The 19,343-nt window shown below is 37.3% G+C and overlaps 1 protein-coding gene across 2 annotated transcripts; it reads left to right on the top strand.

Moving 5' to 3' along the window:
• Positions 1-714: 714 nt before the first annotated feature.
• On the top strand, positions 715-19,096 carry LOC107779298 (ABC transporter G family member 31-like). 2 transcript variants are annotated; one of them, XM_075244725.1, is made up of 24 exons: positions 716-1,284; positions 2,131-2,251; positions 2,352-2,440; positions 3,489-3,573; positions 4,429-4,591; positions 5,627-5,703; positions 5,816-5,960; positions 6,289-6,590; positions 6,657-6,938; positions 7,547-7,863; positions 7,978-8,138; positions 8,211-8,314; positions 8,446-8,602; positions 8,700-8,762; positions 8,835-8,965; positions 9,046-9,378; positions 9,489-9,779; positions 9,862-9,945; positions 10,318-10,451; positions 10,558-10,785; positions 15,283-15,454; positions 15,625-15,712; positions 17,138-17,304; positions 18,465-19,096. In XM_075244725.1, the coding sequence occupies exons 1-24, from the start codon at positions 953-955 to the stop codon at positions 18,729-18,731; spliced, it is 4,293 nt and encodes a 1,430-aa protein (XP_075100826.1). In that variant the 5' UTR covers positions 716-952; the 3' UTR covers positions 18,732-19,096. The 2 variants fall into 2 exon arrangements, with proteins under 2 accessions (XP_075100825.1, XP_075100826.1); XM_075244724.1 differs by having other exon boundaries at positions 715-1,284; positions 7,547-8,138.
• Positions 19,097-19,343: the final 247 nt, after the last annotated feature.

The raw sequence follows: 19,343 nt of genomic DNA, 5'->3' as shown, positions 1-19,343 counted from the left end.
GTAGAAATTTGACTTTCCAGTCATTGTATATTTTGAATAACTTGCGTGTAGTTTATAAGTATTTTTTGTCACTATACTATATATTAATATGAGCGAATTAAGTTCAATAATAATATGTGAAATTAACCTGAATATCCTTTTATTCCTTGCCATTTTTTTTTTATCAGCCTTTAAGCAATTTGATGAGATTGCTTAAATCCTCAGTTTCGGTAATTTATTTATAACCACAAAATTTTCCAAATCCAAGAAAGGAGAATTAACATGCACAAACTAGTGAAGAAGAATGAAATTCACTAGTGGAGACTAGAGAGTTACTAACTTATATTAAAAGTCTGTTTCAACATTCTTCTTCTTTTTTTTATATTGATTCATCAATAATAAATAATAATTAAAAAGTACGTATCAGGAAAACTTGCACGTGTGAATTCTGACTAAAACCCCTTTACATTCCAAAAATATATTTACTAGGTAGTAATATGTAGGTATCGAATTCGAGTAATCTGTTATCAGGCCTCCCAACTTTGTAGAAAATTGTCAAAAAGAAACTGAGAAACGTGACGTGTTTTAATAATGGTGATCGCAAGAAGAGGGCAATGGGTAACTACCCGAACAGACGTCACGCTTCGTTCGCCGCGCGAGGACATCTCTGTAATTTTGATATCCTTCGAAATCCCATAAATGTAGCTTAAAGAGTGACAACGTCCCGCTTTAACAGAAAGGCTCGTAATCACCCGTGCATAGAGAGAAATAAAAGCTGGCGAATAGGGCTACAAAATCGTGTAAAACTTTTCCTGCTTCACACACACACACATTGCTGCTATTGAACATGCATAGCTGTGTAAGAACAAAAGCGTTACGTCTAGATAATCGTAATAGAAACAGGGGAGATCACTCGAATTCTGCATAAAACTACTTCTGTTTGTAACTTGATCATTATTGGATTTGTTTTGTAATGGCGGCGTCGAATGGGAGTGAGTACTTTGAGTTAGATGTGGAGGCACAGGAGAGTTTCGGCCGGCGGTCGAATGCGGAGTCGGTGGCGGAAGACGAACAGGAGCTGATGTGGGCGGCGTTAGAGAAATTGCCGACGCGGAAGCGAACGAATCTCGCTTTGGTGAAGCGGACAGCGGAGGAATCTGACGACAGCGTGGGAGAGAGGACTGACACTGTCGATGTGAGAAAACTTGATCGGAATACTCGCCAGCTTGTCGTCGATAGAGCAATGGCCACTTCCGAACAGGATAACTACAAGTTGCTTTCCGGCGTTAAAGAGCGCCTCGATAGGTATTTTCAACTGATACATCCATTTCTCTCTTTCCTTTCTAGCGACTGATTACTATACGACAACGTACAATCTCTTAATGCGTATATAAGTTATTTCTGCATGAATCTGATACATCCGTTAACTGCATTTTTTATCATATACCTCAATCGAGCTTTACTACAATTTACTTTAGAAATTAAAGTTGAATGTAAAGTATTGTTAAGTTACAATGCTTTTATAATATTATTAGATCACATAAATTAAAAAAGAAGCATAAAGATTTCTACAATTTTATACTATGTGCATCTAACTAGAGGAAGATTCATCATCACTCGAAATAAAATATATGTCGAATTTCAAATTTTAATCTATTATTTCAGCATCTAATCAACTATCAAAAAATGCGCACACTATATAACAATCAATATTCATATTAAGAACTGAAGACAAATTTGATTTTAAGCACATGCTACTTTAAATTAAAACTTAAATTAGAATGCACTTGAATTAAATACAGAACAATAAATTGAACTTGTAGAGCCAATAAATTGAGAAAAAATAAAATAAAATTGATAAACAATAAAATTTGAAATCGTTAAGTGGCTGGTTCTTTGTCCGCCTAGTGCCAATATATCTGATGAGAACTGTGGAAAATATTTAGGATAATGTCCCCAAAATAGGCGAAAGGAAAGCCATTATATTGAGTTTTTAGATACTATTATCAACTCGTAGATGGCATAATCTTGAGAAATTAGTTAACGAAACGGTAATGATAGGCTATTATTCTTTTTGCTAACTTTCATAACTTGCAATATTAATATTTATAGCTTATTAATAACGGCTTTAAATTTTCATTCTGGAAAAAGTGTGGGATTGGAGGTTCCTAAAGTTGAAGTTCGATACGAGGACATAACAATCACAGCAAATGTGAATGTTGGCTCCAGAGCTTTGCCTACTTTAATGAATTCTGTCCGCGATGTCTTTGAGGTAAAACATTTAATCCTGCTACTAATTCTCTCTGTTAGTCTTCTACCTTAGACTAATAAAGCATATGATAGTTTCTCTATGTGTATTTTGTAAATTTCAGAATATATTCACTCGACTGAAGATATTCCGCCCTAAGAAACACTCTCTAACCATTTTGAATAACATCAATGGTGTTGTAAAACCTGGAAGGTAAGCTTTGACTTCTTCTTCTTCTTCTTTTTCTTTATTGGGTTTTTTACTGCTGATAACTGCCTTGTGTTGAAAGAAGCACTGTTGTTATGTTGGTAGCTTTTAATTACTATTAGCAACATTCTTCAAATTCGTTATAACCAACACATGCACTGGAAATCTGGAAGGTTGTTCAGCCTGGATATGATGTGGCTGTAGTGGTGGAGGTAGGATTTTCACCAAAGAAATTCAAAAAATAAAAAAAGGTAAACATGCGAAGAAGCCAACGGGATTTAACATCTAATATATATACAAAAAAAATGACCTTATATACACAATTTAATTTCCGGCGAAAGGGGTTTGGCTACCCCCTTCTGCCCTCCCTTGGCTCCACCCCTATGTGTCTGGTTGATGAATCGATAGTTTGAGATGTTGGGACAGCAGAACCCACCGTTGGTGAGAGGATTACTGTTTGACTAGGCAGTAAGGTGTAGTAAGCGGGAGAACAATTCATCTAATATGGGAATACTTGAACTAACTAAAATCTGGTCTCGCACTTCGTCAAGTTCACTGGGAAGCCCAACAAGTTTTGGAACTATGAACATCTTTTGTTGTTGTTCCAACTGTTTCTCATTATTAACAGTGATTGATATCAGCATATTGAGCTCCTCTATAACTTCTTAAACTTGTCCCAAGTAAGTAGACATGTCCATTTCCTGCTTTTTTAATAGTCTTTCGAGAAACCACATCACAAAAGCTAAGAAAATAACATTAGTGTATAACATACGGGCTTTTTCCAAACCAAATAACAAGTTTGGAATGGCCGAAACATGTCCATCAACATAGGATCAATAGAGTACCACAAATAACTATGAGCATCAATCATCCCCATGGTTGTTTCTTCTCACCAATCCCTATAGTTACACTTTACCATGTATTACTTTATACTTGATCAACTGAAAGTGAAAACAGCTTAGTACTAAACATATTTAAATATAGCAATTTAAGTTAGTAATTTGACTATAAGAGAAATTGCATCTTATGAATCTGTTTGTATTGCTCTGGCTAGGATGACATTGCTCCTGGGACCTCCTGGTTCTGGTAAAACTACGTTGCTTTTAGCGCTTTCAGGGAAGCTTGATAATGGCTTAAAGGTCGGTACTAGCCTATCTCTTGTTATGACTTTCAGATTTCATAATCAGTGTATTCCTTAATGGAAGTTGAGTTCTGTTGAAAAGATTCCTTGATGTTATAAGCTCTTTTACTCGTTTATACATCTTACATTCGAGATAGTTACTCTCAATGAGATGTATAAATCATATTCATCTCAGATTATCATCTTTTGAACATTAGTGGCTCCAAAACTGTAGTATAATTTTTAATTGACTTAATAACATACATCACTAAAATACTTTGTAACTTGGGGCTAAAAGGTAGGAGTTTTAGAGATTTGGCAAAAAGAACAAATAAGAACATGAGGTCCTTATTTTTCCATGCTTTGTTGAAAACTTATAGTATATATGAACTATCACTTATTGGAATGAAAATTTTACATTATGATAATCAGCTTGAAGTTATGATGTAAGTTAAAGCTGAAGCATGGTCCTCTTCATGTAGACTCTCAACTCTTTAATGCTTATTGTTCTTGGCTGTTTAGATCAAACCTTGGGTGCAGATACATTTTTTCTTGCAAAAGATTACAAGGGATTTTACCATGGCAATGTTTTACCCTCCCTTAATTTTGCTGGGGGCTTTGTGTGTGTGTGTTGGGGGGAGGGGGGGGGGGGGCGCAAATAAATCCTGATCATAGATTTAAGTTTTTTGTTAGCTTAATTTGATGAGCATGTCTTCTTTGAGATAATCTGCTTCCTAGACTACCTTTCTAACTTGCACGATTTAATTAAGATAACTTCACTTCGCTTTACTTCTTTAAAGAGCTCGTGCAGACGTTGTGTTCTATTGAATTAAAAAAAGAATACCATATATAATTACGTAACTCTTTGTTTCAGAAAAGAGGGATTATTACGTATAATGGACATAAGCTGGATGAATTTTGCGTGCAAAGAACTTCAGCTTACATAAGCCAGACAGATAATCATATTGCCGAGTTAACTGTAAGAGAAACCTTAGATTATGCGGCGAGATTCCAAGGTGCAAGTCAAGGTTTTGCAGGTTTGTCTAAACATTTCTACTTCATGTACTTGACAATTCTATTTTGGTTGCTCATGCAGATGTGTGTCACAGCTTTCCTGAAATCTCTCATATTATCTTTGTTAAGAGTATCACTTAGTAAACAAATTTGTTGCACAATTAAGCTTGCTGAACCATGTTATATCCTTGTGCTCTATATATTTCTTTAAATTATCTGGTTTTGTGCTCTCTGCATTTTCATGTACTTCAGCTTGCTTTGAAGAATATAAGCGAACTAAACAGAATCCATTCGCATAAGAAAAAGATCAAAGCCACTTACCCCCCTCCCCCTCCCCCCCACCAAAAAAAAGACATTAAATATGTATTTGACTACCCTAGAGCTTGAATAGAAATAACTTAAAGGAAAAAGATCCCAGAAAATTAATTCCTAAACAGAAGTTCAGGAAATATGTAGATCTGAAATAGCCGAATGTGCTAATTCTAGAAGTCAAAATGTTACTTCTTTATTGTCATTTGACCCATGAGATAAAATAAAAGGATAACAAGATTATTGCAACACAATGTTTGTGATGGTTTTACAGCAACAAGCTAGATCGAAGGAGAATGGAATTGAACATATAGGTACTTTTGGAACTTCTCTTTTTCTTTCTCTTTTTTGGCGTGTTATGAACAATGCCTTTTATCTAGTTCCATAATTTAGCCTAGTGGTGAAATACAGCTACGAGTAGTAACTAAATCCCCTGCCACACTCGGTTTATTCTATTGACAAAAAGAAGTAGTGTACTTAGATTTAAGAGCATTAAATTTCCAGATAATATCTTTCCTAATCTAATCTAATCCCATCACAAAACTTCTTCACTTGATTACAAAGATATCTATGATGATTGTTTCCTGAAATTGCAAGAATATTTAGAGCAAAGGTAAATTCTGTTTCTTGTCATGTAATTAGTGATTGATAAATCTCCAAATTTGCCTGCTTATCAGAGCCAATTAAGGTGTTTCTAATATGACATAGCATGTTTCCTTCCCAAACCTGCCCTGTTATTTTCCTTGCAGACTATATGAAAGACATTGATCGTCTAGAGAAGGAAAGGAATATACGTCCAAACTCTGAAATAGACGCGTATATGAAGGTTTGATTTGAGCTTCTCTATATTCCAGGCTAATTCATGTATACGATATGGTTTCTCATGGACTTTTATGTCATTTTCATGTTCATATTTGTTGCAATCAATAACTGTTCAGGCATCTTCTGTTGGTGGTAAGAAGCACAGCGTGTCTACAGACTACGTCTTGAAAGTTCTTGGTCTTGATATATGTTCAGATACAATAGTTGGCAATGACATGATGAGAGGAGTTTCAGGTGGACAAAGGAAGAGAGTTACGACACGTCTCTTCCCCCCCCCCCCCCAACACACACACACACAAAAAAAAAATGAAAATTCTGGTTGTAATAGAGCAAATATTGACATCCATAGACTCTTTATAGTAGTGTTAATTGAGCAGTACAAAGATTACCTATGCATAAATTTTGTTTGTCTATGAGGTGGCATGTCTCCTTATAATAGTTGGGTGCTTGAACTAAGTGAGATAGCTTGAGTTCAGTAAATAGTTTCAGACTTTCTATTTTCTGGACGTATGGAAGGAAAGTAATGTGGCTATATGGAATTTCAGTCCAGATGACAGAACAGTTGCTATTAATGGTTTTCCATACACAGGCGAAATGATTGTCGGGCCCAGGAAAACACTTTTCATGGATGAAATATCTACTGGACTTGATAGCTCTACAACGTACCAAATCGTCAAGTGCATAAGAAATTTTGTTCATTTAATGGAAGGAACAGTGTTAATGGCGCTTCTTCAACCTGCACCTGAGACTTTTGAATTGTTTGATGATCTGGTATTACTCTCTGAAGGATATGTCGTGTACCATGGTCCTCGAGCGGATGTTATTGAATTCTTTGAGTCATTAGGATTTCGACTGCCACCTCGTAAGGGTGTCGCAGATTTTCTTCAAGAGGTACTTTTCATTTGGCTCTCTATAGCCCCGGAGTGCATTTGGTACTTAAAATTAGTTTGTTCGCAGGTTACCTCAAGAAAGGATCAGGCACAATACTGGGCTGATAATTCCAGACCATATGAATTCATTCCTGTTCCTGCAATAGCTGAAGCGTTTAGAAATTCCAGATATGGGCAGGGTTTAAAATCCTCCCTTTCTATTCCATATGATAGATCCAAAGGCCATCCTTCAGCTCTATCTACAACAAAGTTTGCTGTTCCCAGATGGGAGCTGTTTAAAGCTTGTTTCTCGAGAGAGTGGCTTCTAATGACTAGGCATAGTTTTCTTTATATCTTCAGAACATGTCAGGTATGCTTGTAAGCTTACATTCTTTACACAAATCTGCGTCACCTACTTTCATTTCCTGCCTCCAATTTCAAATTATCAAACTAATGTAAGATGATACTTAACTTTAATCCTTCCATAAACTACTCATCATTTACACATCTTAACTACAATTTTCAAGACTCTTACTTAAGTTTTCTGCTCTCCAAGCTGGCCAAACAAGAGCATCCAAATATGACCGAGGGATTTCTCAAGAAACTTCATGATGCATGCTCATCGTGAAGTTCTGAGATTGAAAACGCGATAAGAAAATATCAGAGTACTTGAGCTGGTTGAGAGTTTGAGTCTCCATTATACCTTGTATTCAAGTATGCATGGTCCTTCAGGCCAGTATGACTTCTAAGCAATGATGCACAATTTTATATTCAGTATAGAAGAGTTGGGTATAAATCAAAGCTTCTAAGGAGATGTCATTTGGGATCTAATTCTTCTAATGATTTGGATTAGCGCATCAAGTTGTTTCTTAAACTTCATATCAGACCCTGCATCAATAGCTTGTCATTCAACGTCTCTATAGAGTTGTTAGTCTCGTAATTTTGATGTATCACAGGCTTTTCTTACATATTTTGCAGGTTGCTTTTGTTGGATTTGTAACATGCACAATGTTTCTAAAAACGCGGATACACCCCACAGATTTGGTGAATGGCAACTTGTATCTTTCTTGCTTGTTTTTCGCCTTGATTCATATGATGTTCAATGGATTTTCAGAACTGCCTCTCTTAATATTCCGCCTCCCAGTATTCTACAAGCAAAGAGATAATTTGTTCTATCCTGCATGGGCGTGGTCCTTCTGTAGTTGGATTCTGCGTTTACCTTACTCTGTAATTGAAGCTGTTGTATGGTCTTGTGTGGTATACTGGGCTGTTGGTTTCGCACCTGGTGCTGGGAGGTATGTTTGGTTTCTTTCTTTTTCTTTTGGCATGTTCATTATTTTTTGTCATCACACATATAGACAAAGCTACATTTCATTGTTTATCCTACTCATATCCCCTTTATGTTCCAGGTTTTTCTGCTACTTGTTTGCACTATTTGCAGTACACCAGATGGGAATGGGTCTCTTCCGATCAGTAGCTTCTATTGCACGAGATTTAGTTATCTCAAATACAATTGCGTCAGCTGCACTGCTAGTCACATTTTTATTGGGCGGTTTTATCCTGCCAAAAGGTAAGTTTGTACTTTTCTCTAAATATTTATAACAGGAAGTAATTTTTATTGAAAGGGGGTCTATCCTTGCAGGAATGATCAAGCCATGGTGGGTGTGGGCATTTTGGGTTTCACCATTGTCCTACGGACAACGAGCGATTTCAGTTAATGAATTTACTGCCGCACGATGGATGGAGGTGTGCTCTCTATACCTGGGGAAAACTGGATTTGTTATTCATAGACACAAAAAAAAAAAAAAAAGGAGGAATGAACTATTATATATTCTAGAAGCTTAACCAGTTGGACCATTTAAATTGAAATTTTGTAGAAGACAACCACCGGAAACATTACTCTTGGGAATGCTGTTCTGCAATCGCATAGCTTACCAACATCCAATAACTGGTATTGGCTGGGAGTAGGTGCTTTATTGCTCTACATTTTGTTTTTCAACATTGTTCTGACTCTAGCCTTGACTTTTCTCAACCGTAAGTGATACTGAACACGTGTATTATATATTTTGAATTGCCAGCATATTATTGCAGTGTTTACTAGACTTTCTTTTTTCTCTCTTTATTCTTTCAGCAATAAGAAAATCTCAGGCAATTGTCCCATCAGAAGCCGTTGGTCTAAAATCAGCTATAGATGGTAAAGTATTCCTCTCTCTCATGGCTGACTGGATGTGTATTTCTTAACCATTTATGATAATATGTTTGGCAGGAAAGAGTAAGATTTCTGAGTCAAATGGAGACCCTGGACAGGAGATGACTAAAAAAAAGGGGATGATACTCCCATTCCAACCACTGACAATGACTTTCCATAATGTCAAATACTTTGTTGACATGCCAAAGGTATTCGTACGGAAGAATTTGTTTACTTGTACATGTTGAATCACATCATATCTAGCAGAAGTTATGTACACTTTTTTCAGGAAATGAGTTCAGAAGGAATACCTGAAAGGAAGCTGCAACTACTGTCAAATGTTAGCGGAGTATTCTCTCCCGGTGTTCTTACTGCATTGGTTGGTTCGAGCGGAGCAGGAAAAACCACATTGATGGATTGCCTAGCTGGAAGAAAGACTGCTGGATATATAGAGGGTGATATTAGGATATCAGGATACCCGAAACAACAACAGACTTTTGCTAGAATTTCAGGATATGTTGAACAAAATGATATACATTCTCCTCAAGTGACAGTTTATGAATCCCTATTGTTTTCTTCTTATCTGCGTCTTCCCAAAGAAGTGAATAAGGAACAAAGAGAGGTAGTTGCAACCACCGTTCAGTTTTCATTTTTATCTTCTGAATTTCAATATATTCTGATTGATCTATTTGGTTAAAATGCTAAAACCCATTTGACTATCTTATTCTGCAGGAGTTTGTCAAAGAGATAATGGACTTGGTGGAACTTGACTCTCTAAAGAATGCTTTGGTAGGCTTGCCTGGCAGTTCTGGATTATCAACAGAACAAAGAAAGCGCTTGACAATTGCAGTAGAACTTGTGGCAAATCCTTCCATAATTTTCATGGATGAACCTACATCTGGGCTTGATGCACGAGCAGCAGCCATTGTAATGCGAACTGTTCGTAATACTGTAGACACTGGCAGAACCGTTGTTTGCACGATCCATCAGCCAAGTATTGACATTTTTGAAGCATTTGACGAGGTATGTTACCAAGGCATTTCTGAAATAGATAAGTTACATGAGGTGCGCCAGGCATCTGCTCATGTGATGTTAAATCATGTAGCTTCTTCTTATGAAACGCGGAGGACAAGTGATATACGGGGGAAAGCTTGGGGAGAAGTCGCAAACTATGATTGACTACTTTCAGGTACGTGCCTATGCCTCCATCATTCATTTAGTACAGTTATTCAACTGTGCTAGGAAAACGACTTTCAAGAGATATAAAGTTTCCTGTACAACTTTAAAATTGAGAGAAAGATTCTTCTAACCTTTTCTTGGTGTTACCCTCGTTTTTAATCTTGATTAGTTACTACTGATTTAATTACATAAAAAAAATTCATTGTGGTCTCTGTATATTGATAGTTCATATGTTGATACAGTTAAAATCTGATTGTACTTATAAAAGAAACAATTAGAAATTTAGAATTCAATTATACGACGCAGTTCCTTTATTTTGGTTAATAACTTCTCTAAATCTATTATTATTCATGCTGCACGTGTTTGTGATAATATTTTGTAGAGTATTCCTGGGATACCACCAATTCCTAGTGGTTATAATCCTGCAACCTGGATGCTTGAGATAAGTACGCCAGCTGCTGAAGAGAGAATAGGAGAAGATTTTGCAGTAATATACAGAAATTCTGAGCAGTTCAGGTGATCTTAATAAATGTCTTCTTCACCTGAAGTGTACTATTTATTGCTCTCTTCCTTTTTCCATTATTTACAATTTTGTAGGACTTATATCTTTCTCTAAAAATAGGGGGGTGGAAGCCTCAATTAAGCATCTGAGCGTCCCACCTGAGAATTCACAACCTCTAAAGTTCACCACCACGTACAGTCAAGGTGCACTTTCTCAGTTTAGGATCTGTCTGTGGAAGCAAAATCTTGTGTACTGGAGAAGTCCGTCTTACAATGCTGTTAGGTTGTTCTTCACAACATTGAGTGCTCTTATTCTCGGTTCTATATTTTGGGATGTCGGTTCGAGAAGGTAACTTTTCTTTTATGAAATATCTTGAGCAAACTATTGGATAATTCTTTCAGTCTATATAAAGCAGACACGGGGTGGGCGCTTTTCATTCTGATGTATTTGTGGAACAACTTTCGCTACATACTATTTTCCGGGGGGATTCTTGAAGAAGGATAAGTGAGAACAAGAGGGTTGCTATTCTTTTTCTTTTTATTAAGGATATAAATATAGAACTTTTATGGACAAAATAGTTGGAGTGCCAGATTGAAAGGAGCAGAACTATGCAAATTAACATAATGAGAGAAAACAAGCAAGTAAACTAGAAGTTAGGACAGATCTTAGCATTCCAACCGTTAAACCATAGGACTCAGTCCATTTAGCAAAGATTGAATACAAGGATTGAATTTGGATATGTCACTACAAGAAAATGCTAAACAAATTATGAGGACATGGAAAAACAAATTCACATATACTTGTACTTTAAGGAAATGTATTTTATGTGTCAATCTAATATTATATAGTGTGCATTGCCTTTTTATACGATGAATTCACGTAGGCACAATTAAGTATTATCATCCCATAATGTCTAATTTCAGTTACATATTCATGTGGCATAAGAATAACTGGATCCTCCTTATCTACTTGTTCTCTTGGAATCATCCTCTTGAAGTGTTTTATAATTTTAATTCGATGTTTCAATCACCTTGACAACCGTAAAAATGCAAGAAGTTCTTGAATTTGAAATTTGAGAAACATTGATGAATTGCGAGGGCCACGTTGTTGTAGTGGATGAAAAATAGAACATTCGATGCTGACATGTAAGTGGTGACTAGAAACTGCTCTTAGTTGTCCGATCCATCATATTTTCTCCATAGCTGGATTTCAGAAAGTGATTGGACCAGGAATAGTGCACCTGAAAGGGCTTCAATAGCCAGCCAGTCACATAAAACATCCAGCCTTCAAGTGAAACTACTTGACTGCAAAACTTTTGTAGTCTTTATAGTTATAGTTGAGAAGTAGTGGTAGCTGTTAACCTTCCAAGTAAGCCTACTTGACTGCAAAACTTTGTGGTCCATAGTTATAGTTGAGAAATAGTAGTAATGGTTAAACAGAAAGTCAACTTAAAATGGCTGCTCAAATTTAATATGCATCTTTGCTCCACTTTGTTGAGAAGATTAGAATTAAGTTTGAAGGAGGTTGGAACCTTTTCTACCATTTCACCCTACAATTATAGAACCCGAGGTGAAAATTCACCCTACAATTATAGGCATATCTCTAGACCGTCCCTGTCCAAGTGGTAGCATAATAAACTTTTTATGTTTCTCTAGTACAGTTTAGCCCTATTGAGTGTATAAGATTAATTACCTACACAAACTGCACAAGTTTCTGCCAATCCTAAGGACGAAATAATGCAGTTGTCGCTCTATCACTTTTGAAGTTTTCCTTTTCATTCGCTCTTTTCTTTACGGTGAAAAGGGTAACTATAATTTAAGCCCTAATCGGTTCTTCGAAGAAATACCTACACAATGCAACAACAACAATAACAATAACAAACCCAAAGTAATTCCACAAAGTGGGTCCGGGAGGGTAGAGTGTACGCAAACCTTACCCCTACTTTGCGAAGGTAGAGAGGATATTTCTGATAGATCCGGACTCAAGGAAAAATGAAAAAGAGTAGAAACAATCAGCAGTAACAATAGCAAGGAAGTGTGATAAGGTGATAGAATAATCGAAGTGAAGGAAACAACGTATAGTAAAAGAAATTTGCGGATAAGAAGATACGAAAATACGAAAATACGAGGCTATTACTAGTGCTACCGGCATGAAAGGAGACATGCATGCCTATCTACTAACCTTCTACCCTAATTCCAAATCTCCACACCCTCCTATTAAGAGTCATGTTCTCAATAAGCTAAAGTTCCCCCATGTCGTGCCTAATTAACTCTCGTCAATACTTCTTGAGCCTACCCCTACCTCTCACACCTTCTCATTGGGGCATCTCTGCACCTCCTCTTTACATACCCATACCACCTCAGTCTTGCTTCCCGCATCTTGTCCTCCACGGGGGTCACTCCCAGCTTGTCTCGAATATCTTCATTCCTAATCTTATCACTTCTGGTATGCGCACACATCCATCTCAGCATCCTCATTTCTGCTACTTTCATCTTCTGAACATGAGTGTTTTTGACAAGCCAACACCCCACCCCATACAACATAGTCGGTCTAACCACCACTTTATAAAACTTTACCTTTAAGTCTATGTGGCGCTTTCTTATCACATAAAACCCTCCATTTCATCCACCCGCTCCAATTCGATGTGTGACATTCTCATCAATTTCTCCATTACCTTGGATTATAGATCTGAGGTACATGAAACTCCCTTGGGGATGACTTGCGAATCCATCTTCACTTCCACGCCCGCATCATGAGTCACGTCATTGAACTTGCATTCCAAGTACTCTGTTTTAGTCCTACTCAACTTAAAACTTTTTGATTCCAAGGTCTGTCTCCAAATCTCCAGCCTCGCATTAACACCGCCTCGCGTCTCATCAATTAGTACTATGTCTTCCTCAAATAACATGCATTATGGCACCTCCCTTGGATGTGCCGCATCAGAACATCCATCGCTAGAGCAAATAAAAATGGGTTAAGCGCGAATCCCTAATGCAATCCCATCACGACTGGGAAGTGTTTTGAGTCTCCTCCCACCGTTCTAACCCGGGTCTTAACGCCATCATACACATCCTAGATCACCTTAATATAAGTTAAAGGCACACCTCTAACCTCCAAACATCTCCAAAGAATCTCCCTCGGGACTTTGTCAGGGACTTTGTCATAAGCTTTCTCTAGGTCAATGAACATTATGTGCAAGTCCCTTTTCCCTTTCTCTATATTGCTCCATCATTCTCCTAATAAGGTGAATGGCTTCAGTAGTCGATCGCCCCGGCATGAATCCGAACTGATTCTCGAAAATAGACACACTTCTCCTTACCCTAACTTCCACCATCATCTCCCAAACTTTCATGTTGTGACTTAGCAACTAGATGCCCTTATAGTTGTTGCAATTTTAGATATTCCCATTATTCTTTTACATCGAAACTATCGTACTCCACCTCCATCCTTCGGGTATCTTCTTCGTCTTAAAATAACATTAAACAACTTAGTAAGCCATTCCAAACCTGCTATGTCCGCGTTCTTCCAAAATTCCATAGGGATCTCGTCTGGCCCGATTTCTCTACCCCTGCTCATCTTGTGCATAGCCCTCACAACCTCTTCATCCTTAATACGCCTGCAAACTCAAAATCTCGGCGACTCTCGGAGTGCTCCAAGTCCCAGCACAATGTACCTATCCCCTCTTCGTTCAAGAGTCCATGAAAGTACAACTGCCATCTTCGTCTAATAAGTGCATCATTCACCAAATGCATTGCCATCCTCGGCTTTGATGCACTTCAATTGGTCTAGGTCACGGGCCTTACTCTCCCTCACCTTGGCTAGCCTGTACAATTTCTTGTCCCCGCCTTTGGCCCCAAGTTCTTCATACAAACGTCCAAACGATGCACTCTTAGCCTCCGTAACGGCTAACTTCGCCTCCTTCTTAGTCTTCTTATACTCTTCCTTGTTTGTACTCCTCTCCTCCTTGTCTTTTCTCTCCACTAGCTTCAAATACGCCGCCTTCTTGGCTTCCGCTTTTCCTTGGACTTGTCCATTCCACCACCAGCCTCCTTTGTATTCATTACGGTAACCCTTGAAGACCTCTAAGACCTCTCTAGCGGCTTTCCGAATGCAATTCGCTATCGAGATCCACATATTACTCGCATCGCCACTGCTCCTCCAGGCCCTCATTGCCTGCAACTTCTCCCCCAACTGTAGGGATATATCCTTAGTCAAGGCTCCCCACTTGATTTTTGGTTGGCCATACGCCGCCCTCTTATTCCTCCTCCTCTTAATATGTAAGTCCATAACCAAGAGTCTATGATGGGTCACAATGTTCTCGCTCGGAATAACCTTGCATTCCGAGCAGAACTCTATCACCCCTTCTAATCTGGGTCTTGGCCACGTACTTTGGAAGGTGATCCAATGCTCCTCCCTCTTTCGAAAACACAAGTTAGCTATAACCAAATACATACACAAATGCGCTCCTAAAAAAATGTTTAAGTGGTGCGATCAAGGCATGATGGTTTAAATTATTTTGTACTAGATGCATCATTCAGTTAAGGTGGGTTGTGGAACTGAGGTGATAAAAACTTACATTTTGAGTAGGTGAATCTGAATGAATAAGCTATATTAGTTTCACTTGTCATCTTTATATGTTTCTTCCCTATATTGCTTTGTTATGGATTGCTCTTCTGAATACTATGTGTAAGTTGGAAATGCCGTTTTAGCCAATAGGTTTTTCAGTTTCCAGATTTGGAATAATGGCAATTGATCTCAGTAATATTTGATCCTTTATTGGTATCAATTTACTGGACAACTTCTTAAACCATTAACTGGTGGTACCCATGAAAAACGATTCCACAGGGACTCAACTCAAAATTTGTTCGTTGTTATGGGCGCACTTTATTCTTCATGCTTGTTCCTGGGAGTCAATAATGCTTCTTCTGTACAGCCGGTAGTTGCTATTGAGAGAACAGTTTTCTACAGGGAGAAAGCTGCTGGAATGTACTCTCCCCTACCATATGCAGTAGCTCAGGTTAGCACACAATTCACATCAAGTGCATCTTAATTGCTTCGAGTTGCAACAAATATAGTATGTTAGTATTTTCTGGACTACTCAATAAGACACCACATTGAATTGTTTTTAGAAAAAGATGGTGTGATTGATTACTAATATCAATAAACTTCTTCTCTTTTGGAAAACAGGGGTTAGTCGAGATTCCATACATCCTCATCCAGACATTACTATATGGAGTCATTACATATTTCATGATCAACTTTGAAAGGACACCTGGTATGAACTAAGAATTGTTATTTTTCATGATCAACTCCATTTTGTCTTTGCTCTTACCTATACCTAGTTCTTCTAGGAATGGGCTGAGCGGCCGTTTTGGTTGGTTTATCTGTAAACCATTCTGCTGAATAACAAACCCCAAGGATTTCATCTGCTTTTCTATGAAAGTGTATCTGTGTAACATGAATATCAAAGACCATTGTTGCATATATCATTTTCTGATGTTTTACAGGAATTCTTACCATACATTGATATTCTTCTTTATGTAAAGCAGTCGTTGGATCTCAATGTTGCTTTGCGTTATTCAAAGAAATGTGATTCTTGAAAAATCATGCCTAAATATTTGGAGTTTCCAAAGTAGTATGAAAAAGTGTGATCTCCCAGATCCAAGGAATGGGAATGCTTACCATACATTCATATTCTTCTTTATGTAAAGCAGTAGTTGGATCACAATGTTGCTTTCCACTTTTCAAAGAAATGCAACAACAACAACAACAAACCCAGTAGCTTCCCACAAGTGGGGTCTGAGGAGGGTAAGATGTACGCAACCTTACCCCTACCCCTAGAAGGGAAGAGAAACCGTTTCCGATAAACTCTCGGCTAGAGAACGATTGGAAAAGAAAAGGTAATTGCAACAAGTAGGAATAACAGCAAGATGAAATAAAATCGAATCCAAGAATGCAATCAAACTCTAGGTAGTAATAGTCATCTATGAATAAAAGATATCATACTAACACTAATGCTAGCGAACTGAGTAAGACAAAGCGAACCGCTCGACTATCTACGAACCTTCCACCCTAATCTTTTACCTCCACACCCTCCTGTCTAGGACCATGTCCTAGTCAGCTAACTAGTGCCTGTTAGCTTGCCTTGTGTCAGACATCATCTGTTTGTTTTGCAGTCTGCAGCTTATTATGTTTGTTTATTTTGATTCCTGGATTTTTTTCTTCAGTAGTTACTGCAATTTATGTTGGAAATTTATTAAAATAAATCCATGAACATGCATTAGTTCTTTTTGCATTGAGGTAAGCAATTTAGGTTTGGATTTTACTCAGTGAACAGACATTCTGCTTGTCTCTTTTCTCTCTCTTCTTTAGAAATCTAGGGAACAAAATTTGACTTGTTAACCAAGAAATAAAGATGCATATGCAACAAAATAGCCATTGAAGTATCAACCCTTTTTATGGTGATCAATGAAAAATATAATGAGATGTACGTCTTTCCTCTGACATTTCGACCATTAACTTCAATTCATGTAGTTAATATATATTTCTCTGATGTTACTCATTTTGAATTTCGATATGTTAATTTCATTAATCCATGGCCTTCATGGGAACTGCACTAATAGCAATTTAAGTTAAATTCCTTGCTGTTTGTACTTGGTGGTCAGATAATCTAACTCGTGTTTTTGTTGGTATGTTGCAGCCAAATTTTTCCTATATCTACTGTTCATGTTTCTGACATTCAGCTATTTCACCTTTTACGGCATGATGGCTGTTGGTCTTACGCCAACTCAACATTTGGCTGCTGTCATTTCATCTGCATTCTATTCGCTGTGGAACCTCATGTCTGGCTTTCTTGTTCCAGCACCCGTGAGTACTCTTTTCCTCAACACACACTCATCAGAAATTACAGCAGTTGTGTGCTTAAGAAAATTACCCTTCCTACTTCTTTTGTCTGCTTATAGCATTTAATTCGAGAGCCAAAAGTGTGTGTTTGGATATATACATATACACACATGCAGGAAAAAGAGTATCATGAGTACACTTAGAAAAGACAATGTTTTGGGATGATGAAGCACCACATTAGATTTCAAATGGTTCTGTATAGGCAATTCATTCTAAACAGTCTATTTTAATCAAACTTGTTTATATGGTTAGTTAACTCGTATTTTACAATTCCTGTCCTAAAATCATCAATTATGTTAAAGTGCAGGTGATTTTGATTGTAAAATATAAGCAACAATTTCTTTTTAGAATTGTTGTAAAAGAAGGGAAATAGAAAAATTCAGCGGAGCTGTAAAAATTATACTAACAATTATCAAAGGAGGAAGAATTTGGAACCATAGTTTGTTTGTCCACTGTGGTTCCTTTGCTTACTGAATACAGTAACTCTGCAACTGTGTAGTTTGTACTAGAGATTTTTTCCACTCTTTTCTTTCTTTTTCTTTTTTTTCCTGTGAGGAGTTAATTGGGAGGAAGAGATTGTATCTTAATGTGGCATCAAGTGACCTTTCTATTGGAAATCTAGTGCAATATGGAAGTGAGAAAGTTAAGCTTTAATTGAATTTGGAAGGAGTCATCAACGTGTTTGCTGATGCTTTGACTACTGTTCTCTGCAGCATGCGTTGCATACTTTTGCTAAAAAGCCTATGTTTTTTATTTAGCATTGCAGTGTTGTCAATTGTACCGTGGCTTATTGCAGAGGCGGATGCAACATTTTGTTCTACGGGTTCAACTAAACATAGTAACCACTAAAATTTCAACAAATGAGACCATAATAATTAAAGTACAATAAATCAATGCTAAAATCTTAATAGTTGAACTGATTAAGTTTAAATCCTAAATCTGTCTCTGGCTTATTGCTTAAGAATTTCTGCATGTTTGTCAAATTATGCAAGTCTTTATGGAGTGTAAATTGCAACCTTTGTTAAAGCCAAACTCATGGTTTCCTCCGGCGCTACAAGTGTTTGGATCTTTTTATGACAATTAGTCCTTTTGAATTTTGTTGTTTCTCTATCTTATGCATGCAGAGTATCCCTGGATGGTGGATATGGTTCTACTACATCAGCCCAGTGGCATGGACGTTACGAGGCATCATTAGCTCTCAACTTGGAGATGTAGAAGAACGAATAACAGGACCTGGGTTTGAAGGCACTGTCAAAGAGTATCTGGAGGTCAGTCTAGGTTTTGAACCTGGGTGGATTGCGTGGTCAGCTGTCATACTTGTTGCATTTAGCTTGCTCTTCTTCTCTGTCTTTGCAATATCAGTCAAAGTTCTCAACTTCCAAAAAAGATGATCAGAAATCGAGATCCTTGTAATTTCTTGTTGGTATCTGTGAATTGCTGATCTTGAAAGGCCCAATGAAGCAACCAAAAGCTTCATTTTATATCAATATGGATTGAATCAGATAGGAGGTTGCTTTGTAGAATTTCTTTGATCAGACCCCGGGCTACAAAACTTTTGCAAATATTTGCCTTGTTACAAGATATTTCTTAGACAGGATTAAACATACGGGATGTTGCAATTGTGAAATGAGAATTCTTTTCATCGTCTCTCAAATTTCTGTAAGGGATAGGATACCCCCTTTGCCTTCACCTTTTCTTGAGAGGGATGTTTCTTGATACATTAATTTAACTCAACAAATAGCACTAATCTGACTTGCATTTTTATTGCCAGTATCTTTCCTTTCTATTTGCCAGAAGTTACTATTCCCTTACATATGAGCCACAAGTTTTTTAAAAAAATTTCTTTTACTAATGGGTTCTGCTCATTTATTTGGATCATTGTTACCCATCGCTTTATAATGTATTGTACTGTATTGTATCGTATCGTTTTATGAATACGGCGTTTGGATAGATTGTATGATTTGCCGTTGTTAAATAATATTTTGTTGTTTGGTTTGATTGTA

The sequence above is a fragment of the Nicotiana tabacum genome, chromosome 22 (assembly GCF_000715075.1).
Source record: "Nicotiana tabacum cultivar K326 chromosome 22, ASM71507v2, whole genome shotgun sequence".
Taxonomy (NCBI): domain Eukaryota; kingdom Viridiplantae; phylum Streptophyta; class Magnoliopsida; order Solanales; family Solanaceae; genus Nicotiana; species Nicotiana tabacum.
Note: the sequence above shows the minus strand (reverse complement) of the source record. Positions and strands in the feature narration are given on the sequence as shown.

What these genes read in the sequence shown, in the direction of transcription:
- LOC107779298 (XM_075244724.1), top strand. Translation starts at nt 953, where the DNA reads ATGGCGGCGTCGAATGGGAGTGAGTACTTTGAGTTAGATGTGGAGGCA. An exon ending in CTGTCCGCGATGTCTTTGAG is followed by an intron (nt 2,252 to 2,351) that starts GTAAAACATTTA and finishes TGTAAATTTCAG; the next exon opens with AATATATTCACTCGACTGAA. An exon ending in GGTGTTGTAAAACCTGGAAG is followed by an intron (nt 2,441 to 3,488) that starts GTAAGCTTTGAC and finishes TGCTCTGGCTAG; the next exon opens with GATGACATTGCTCCTGGGAC.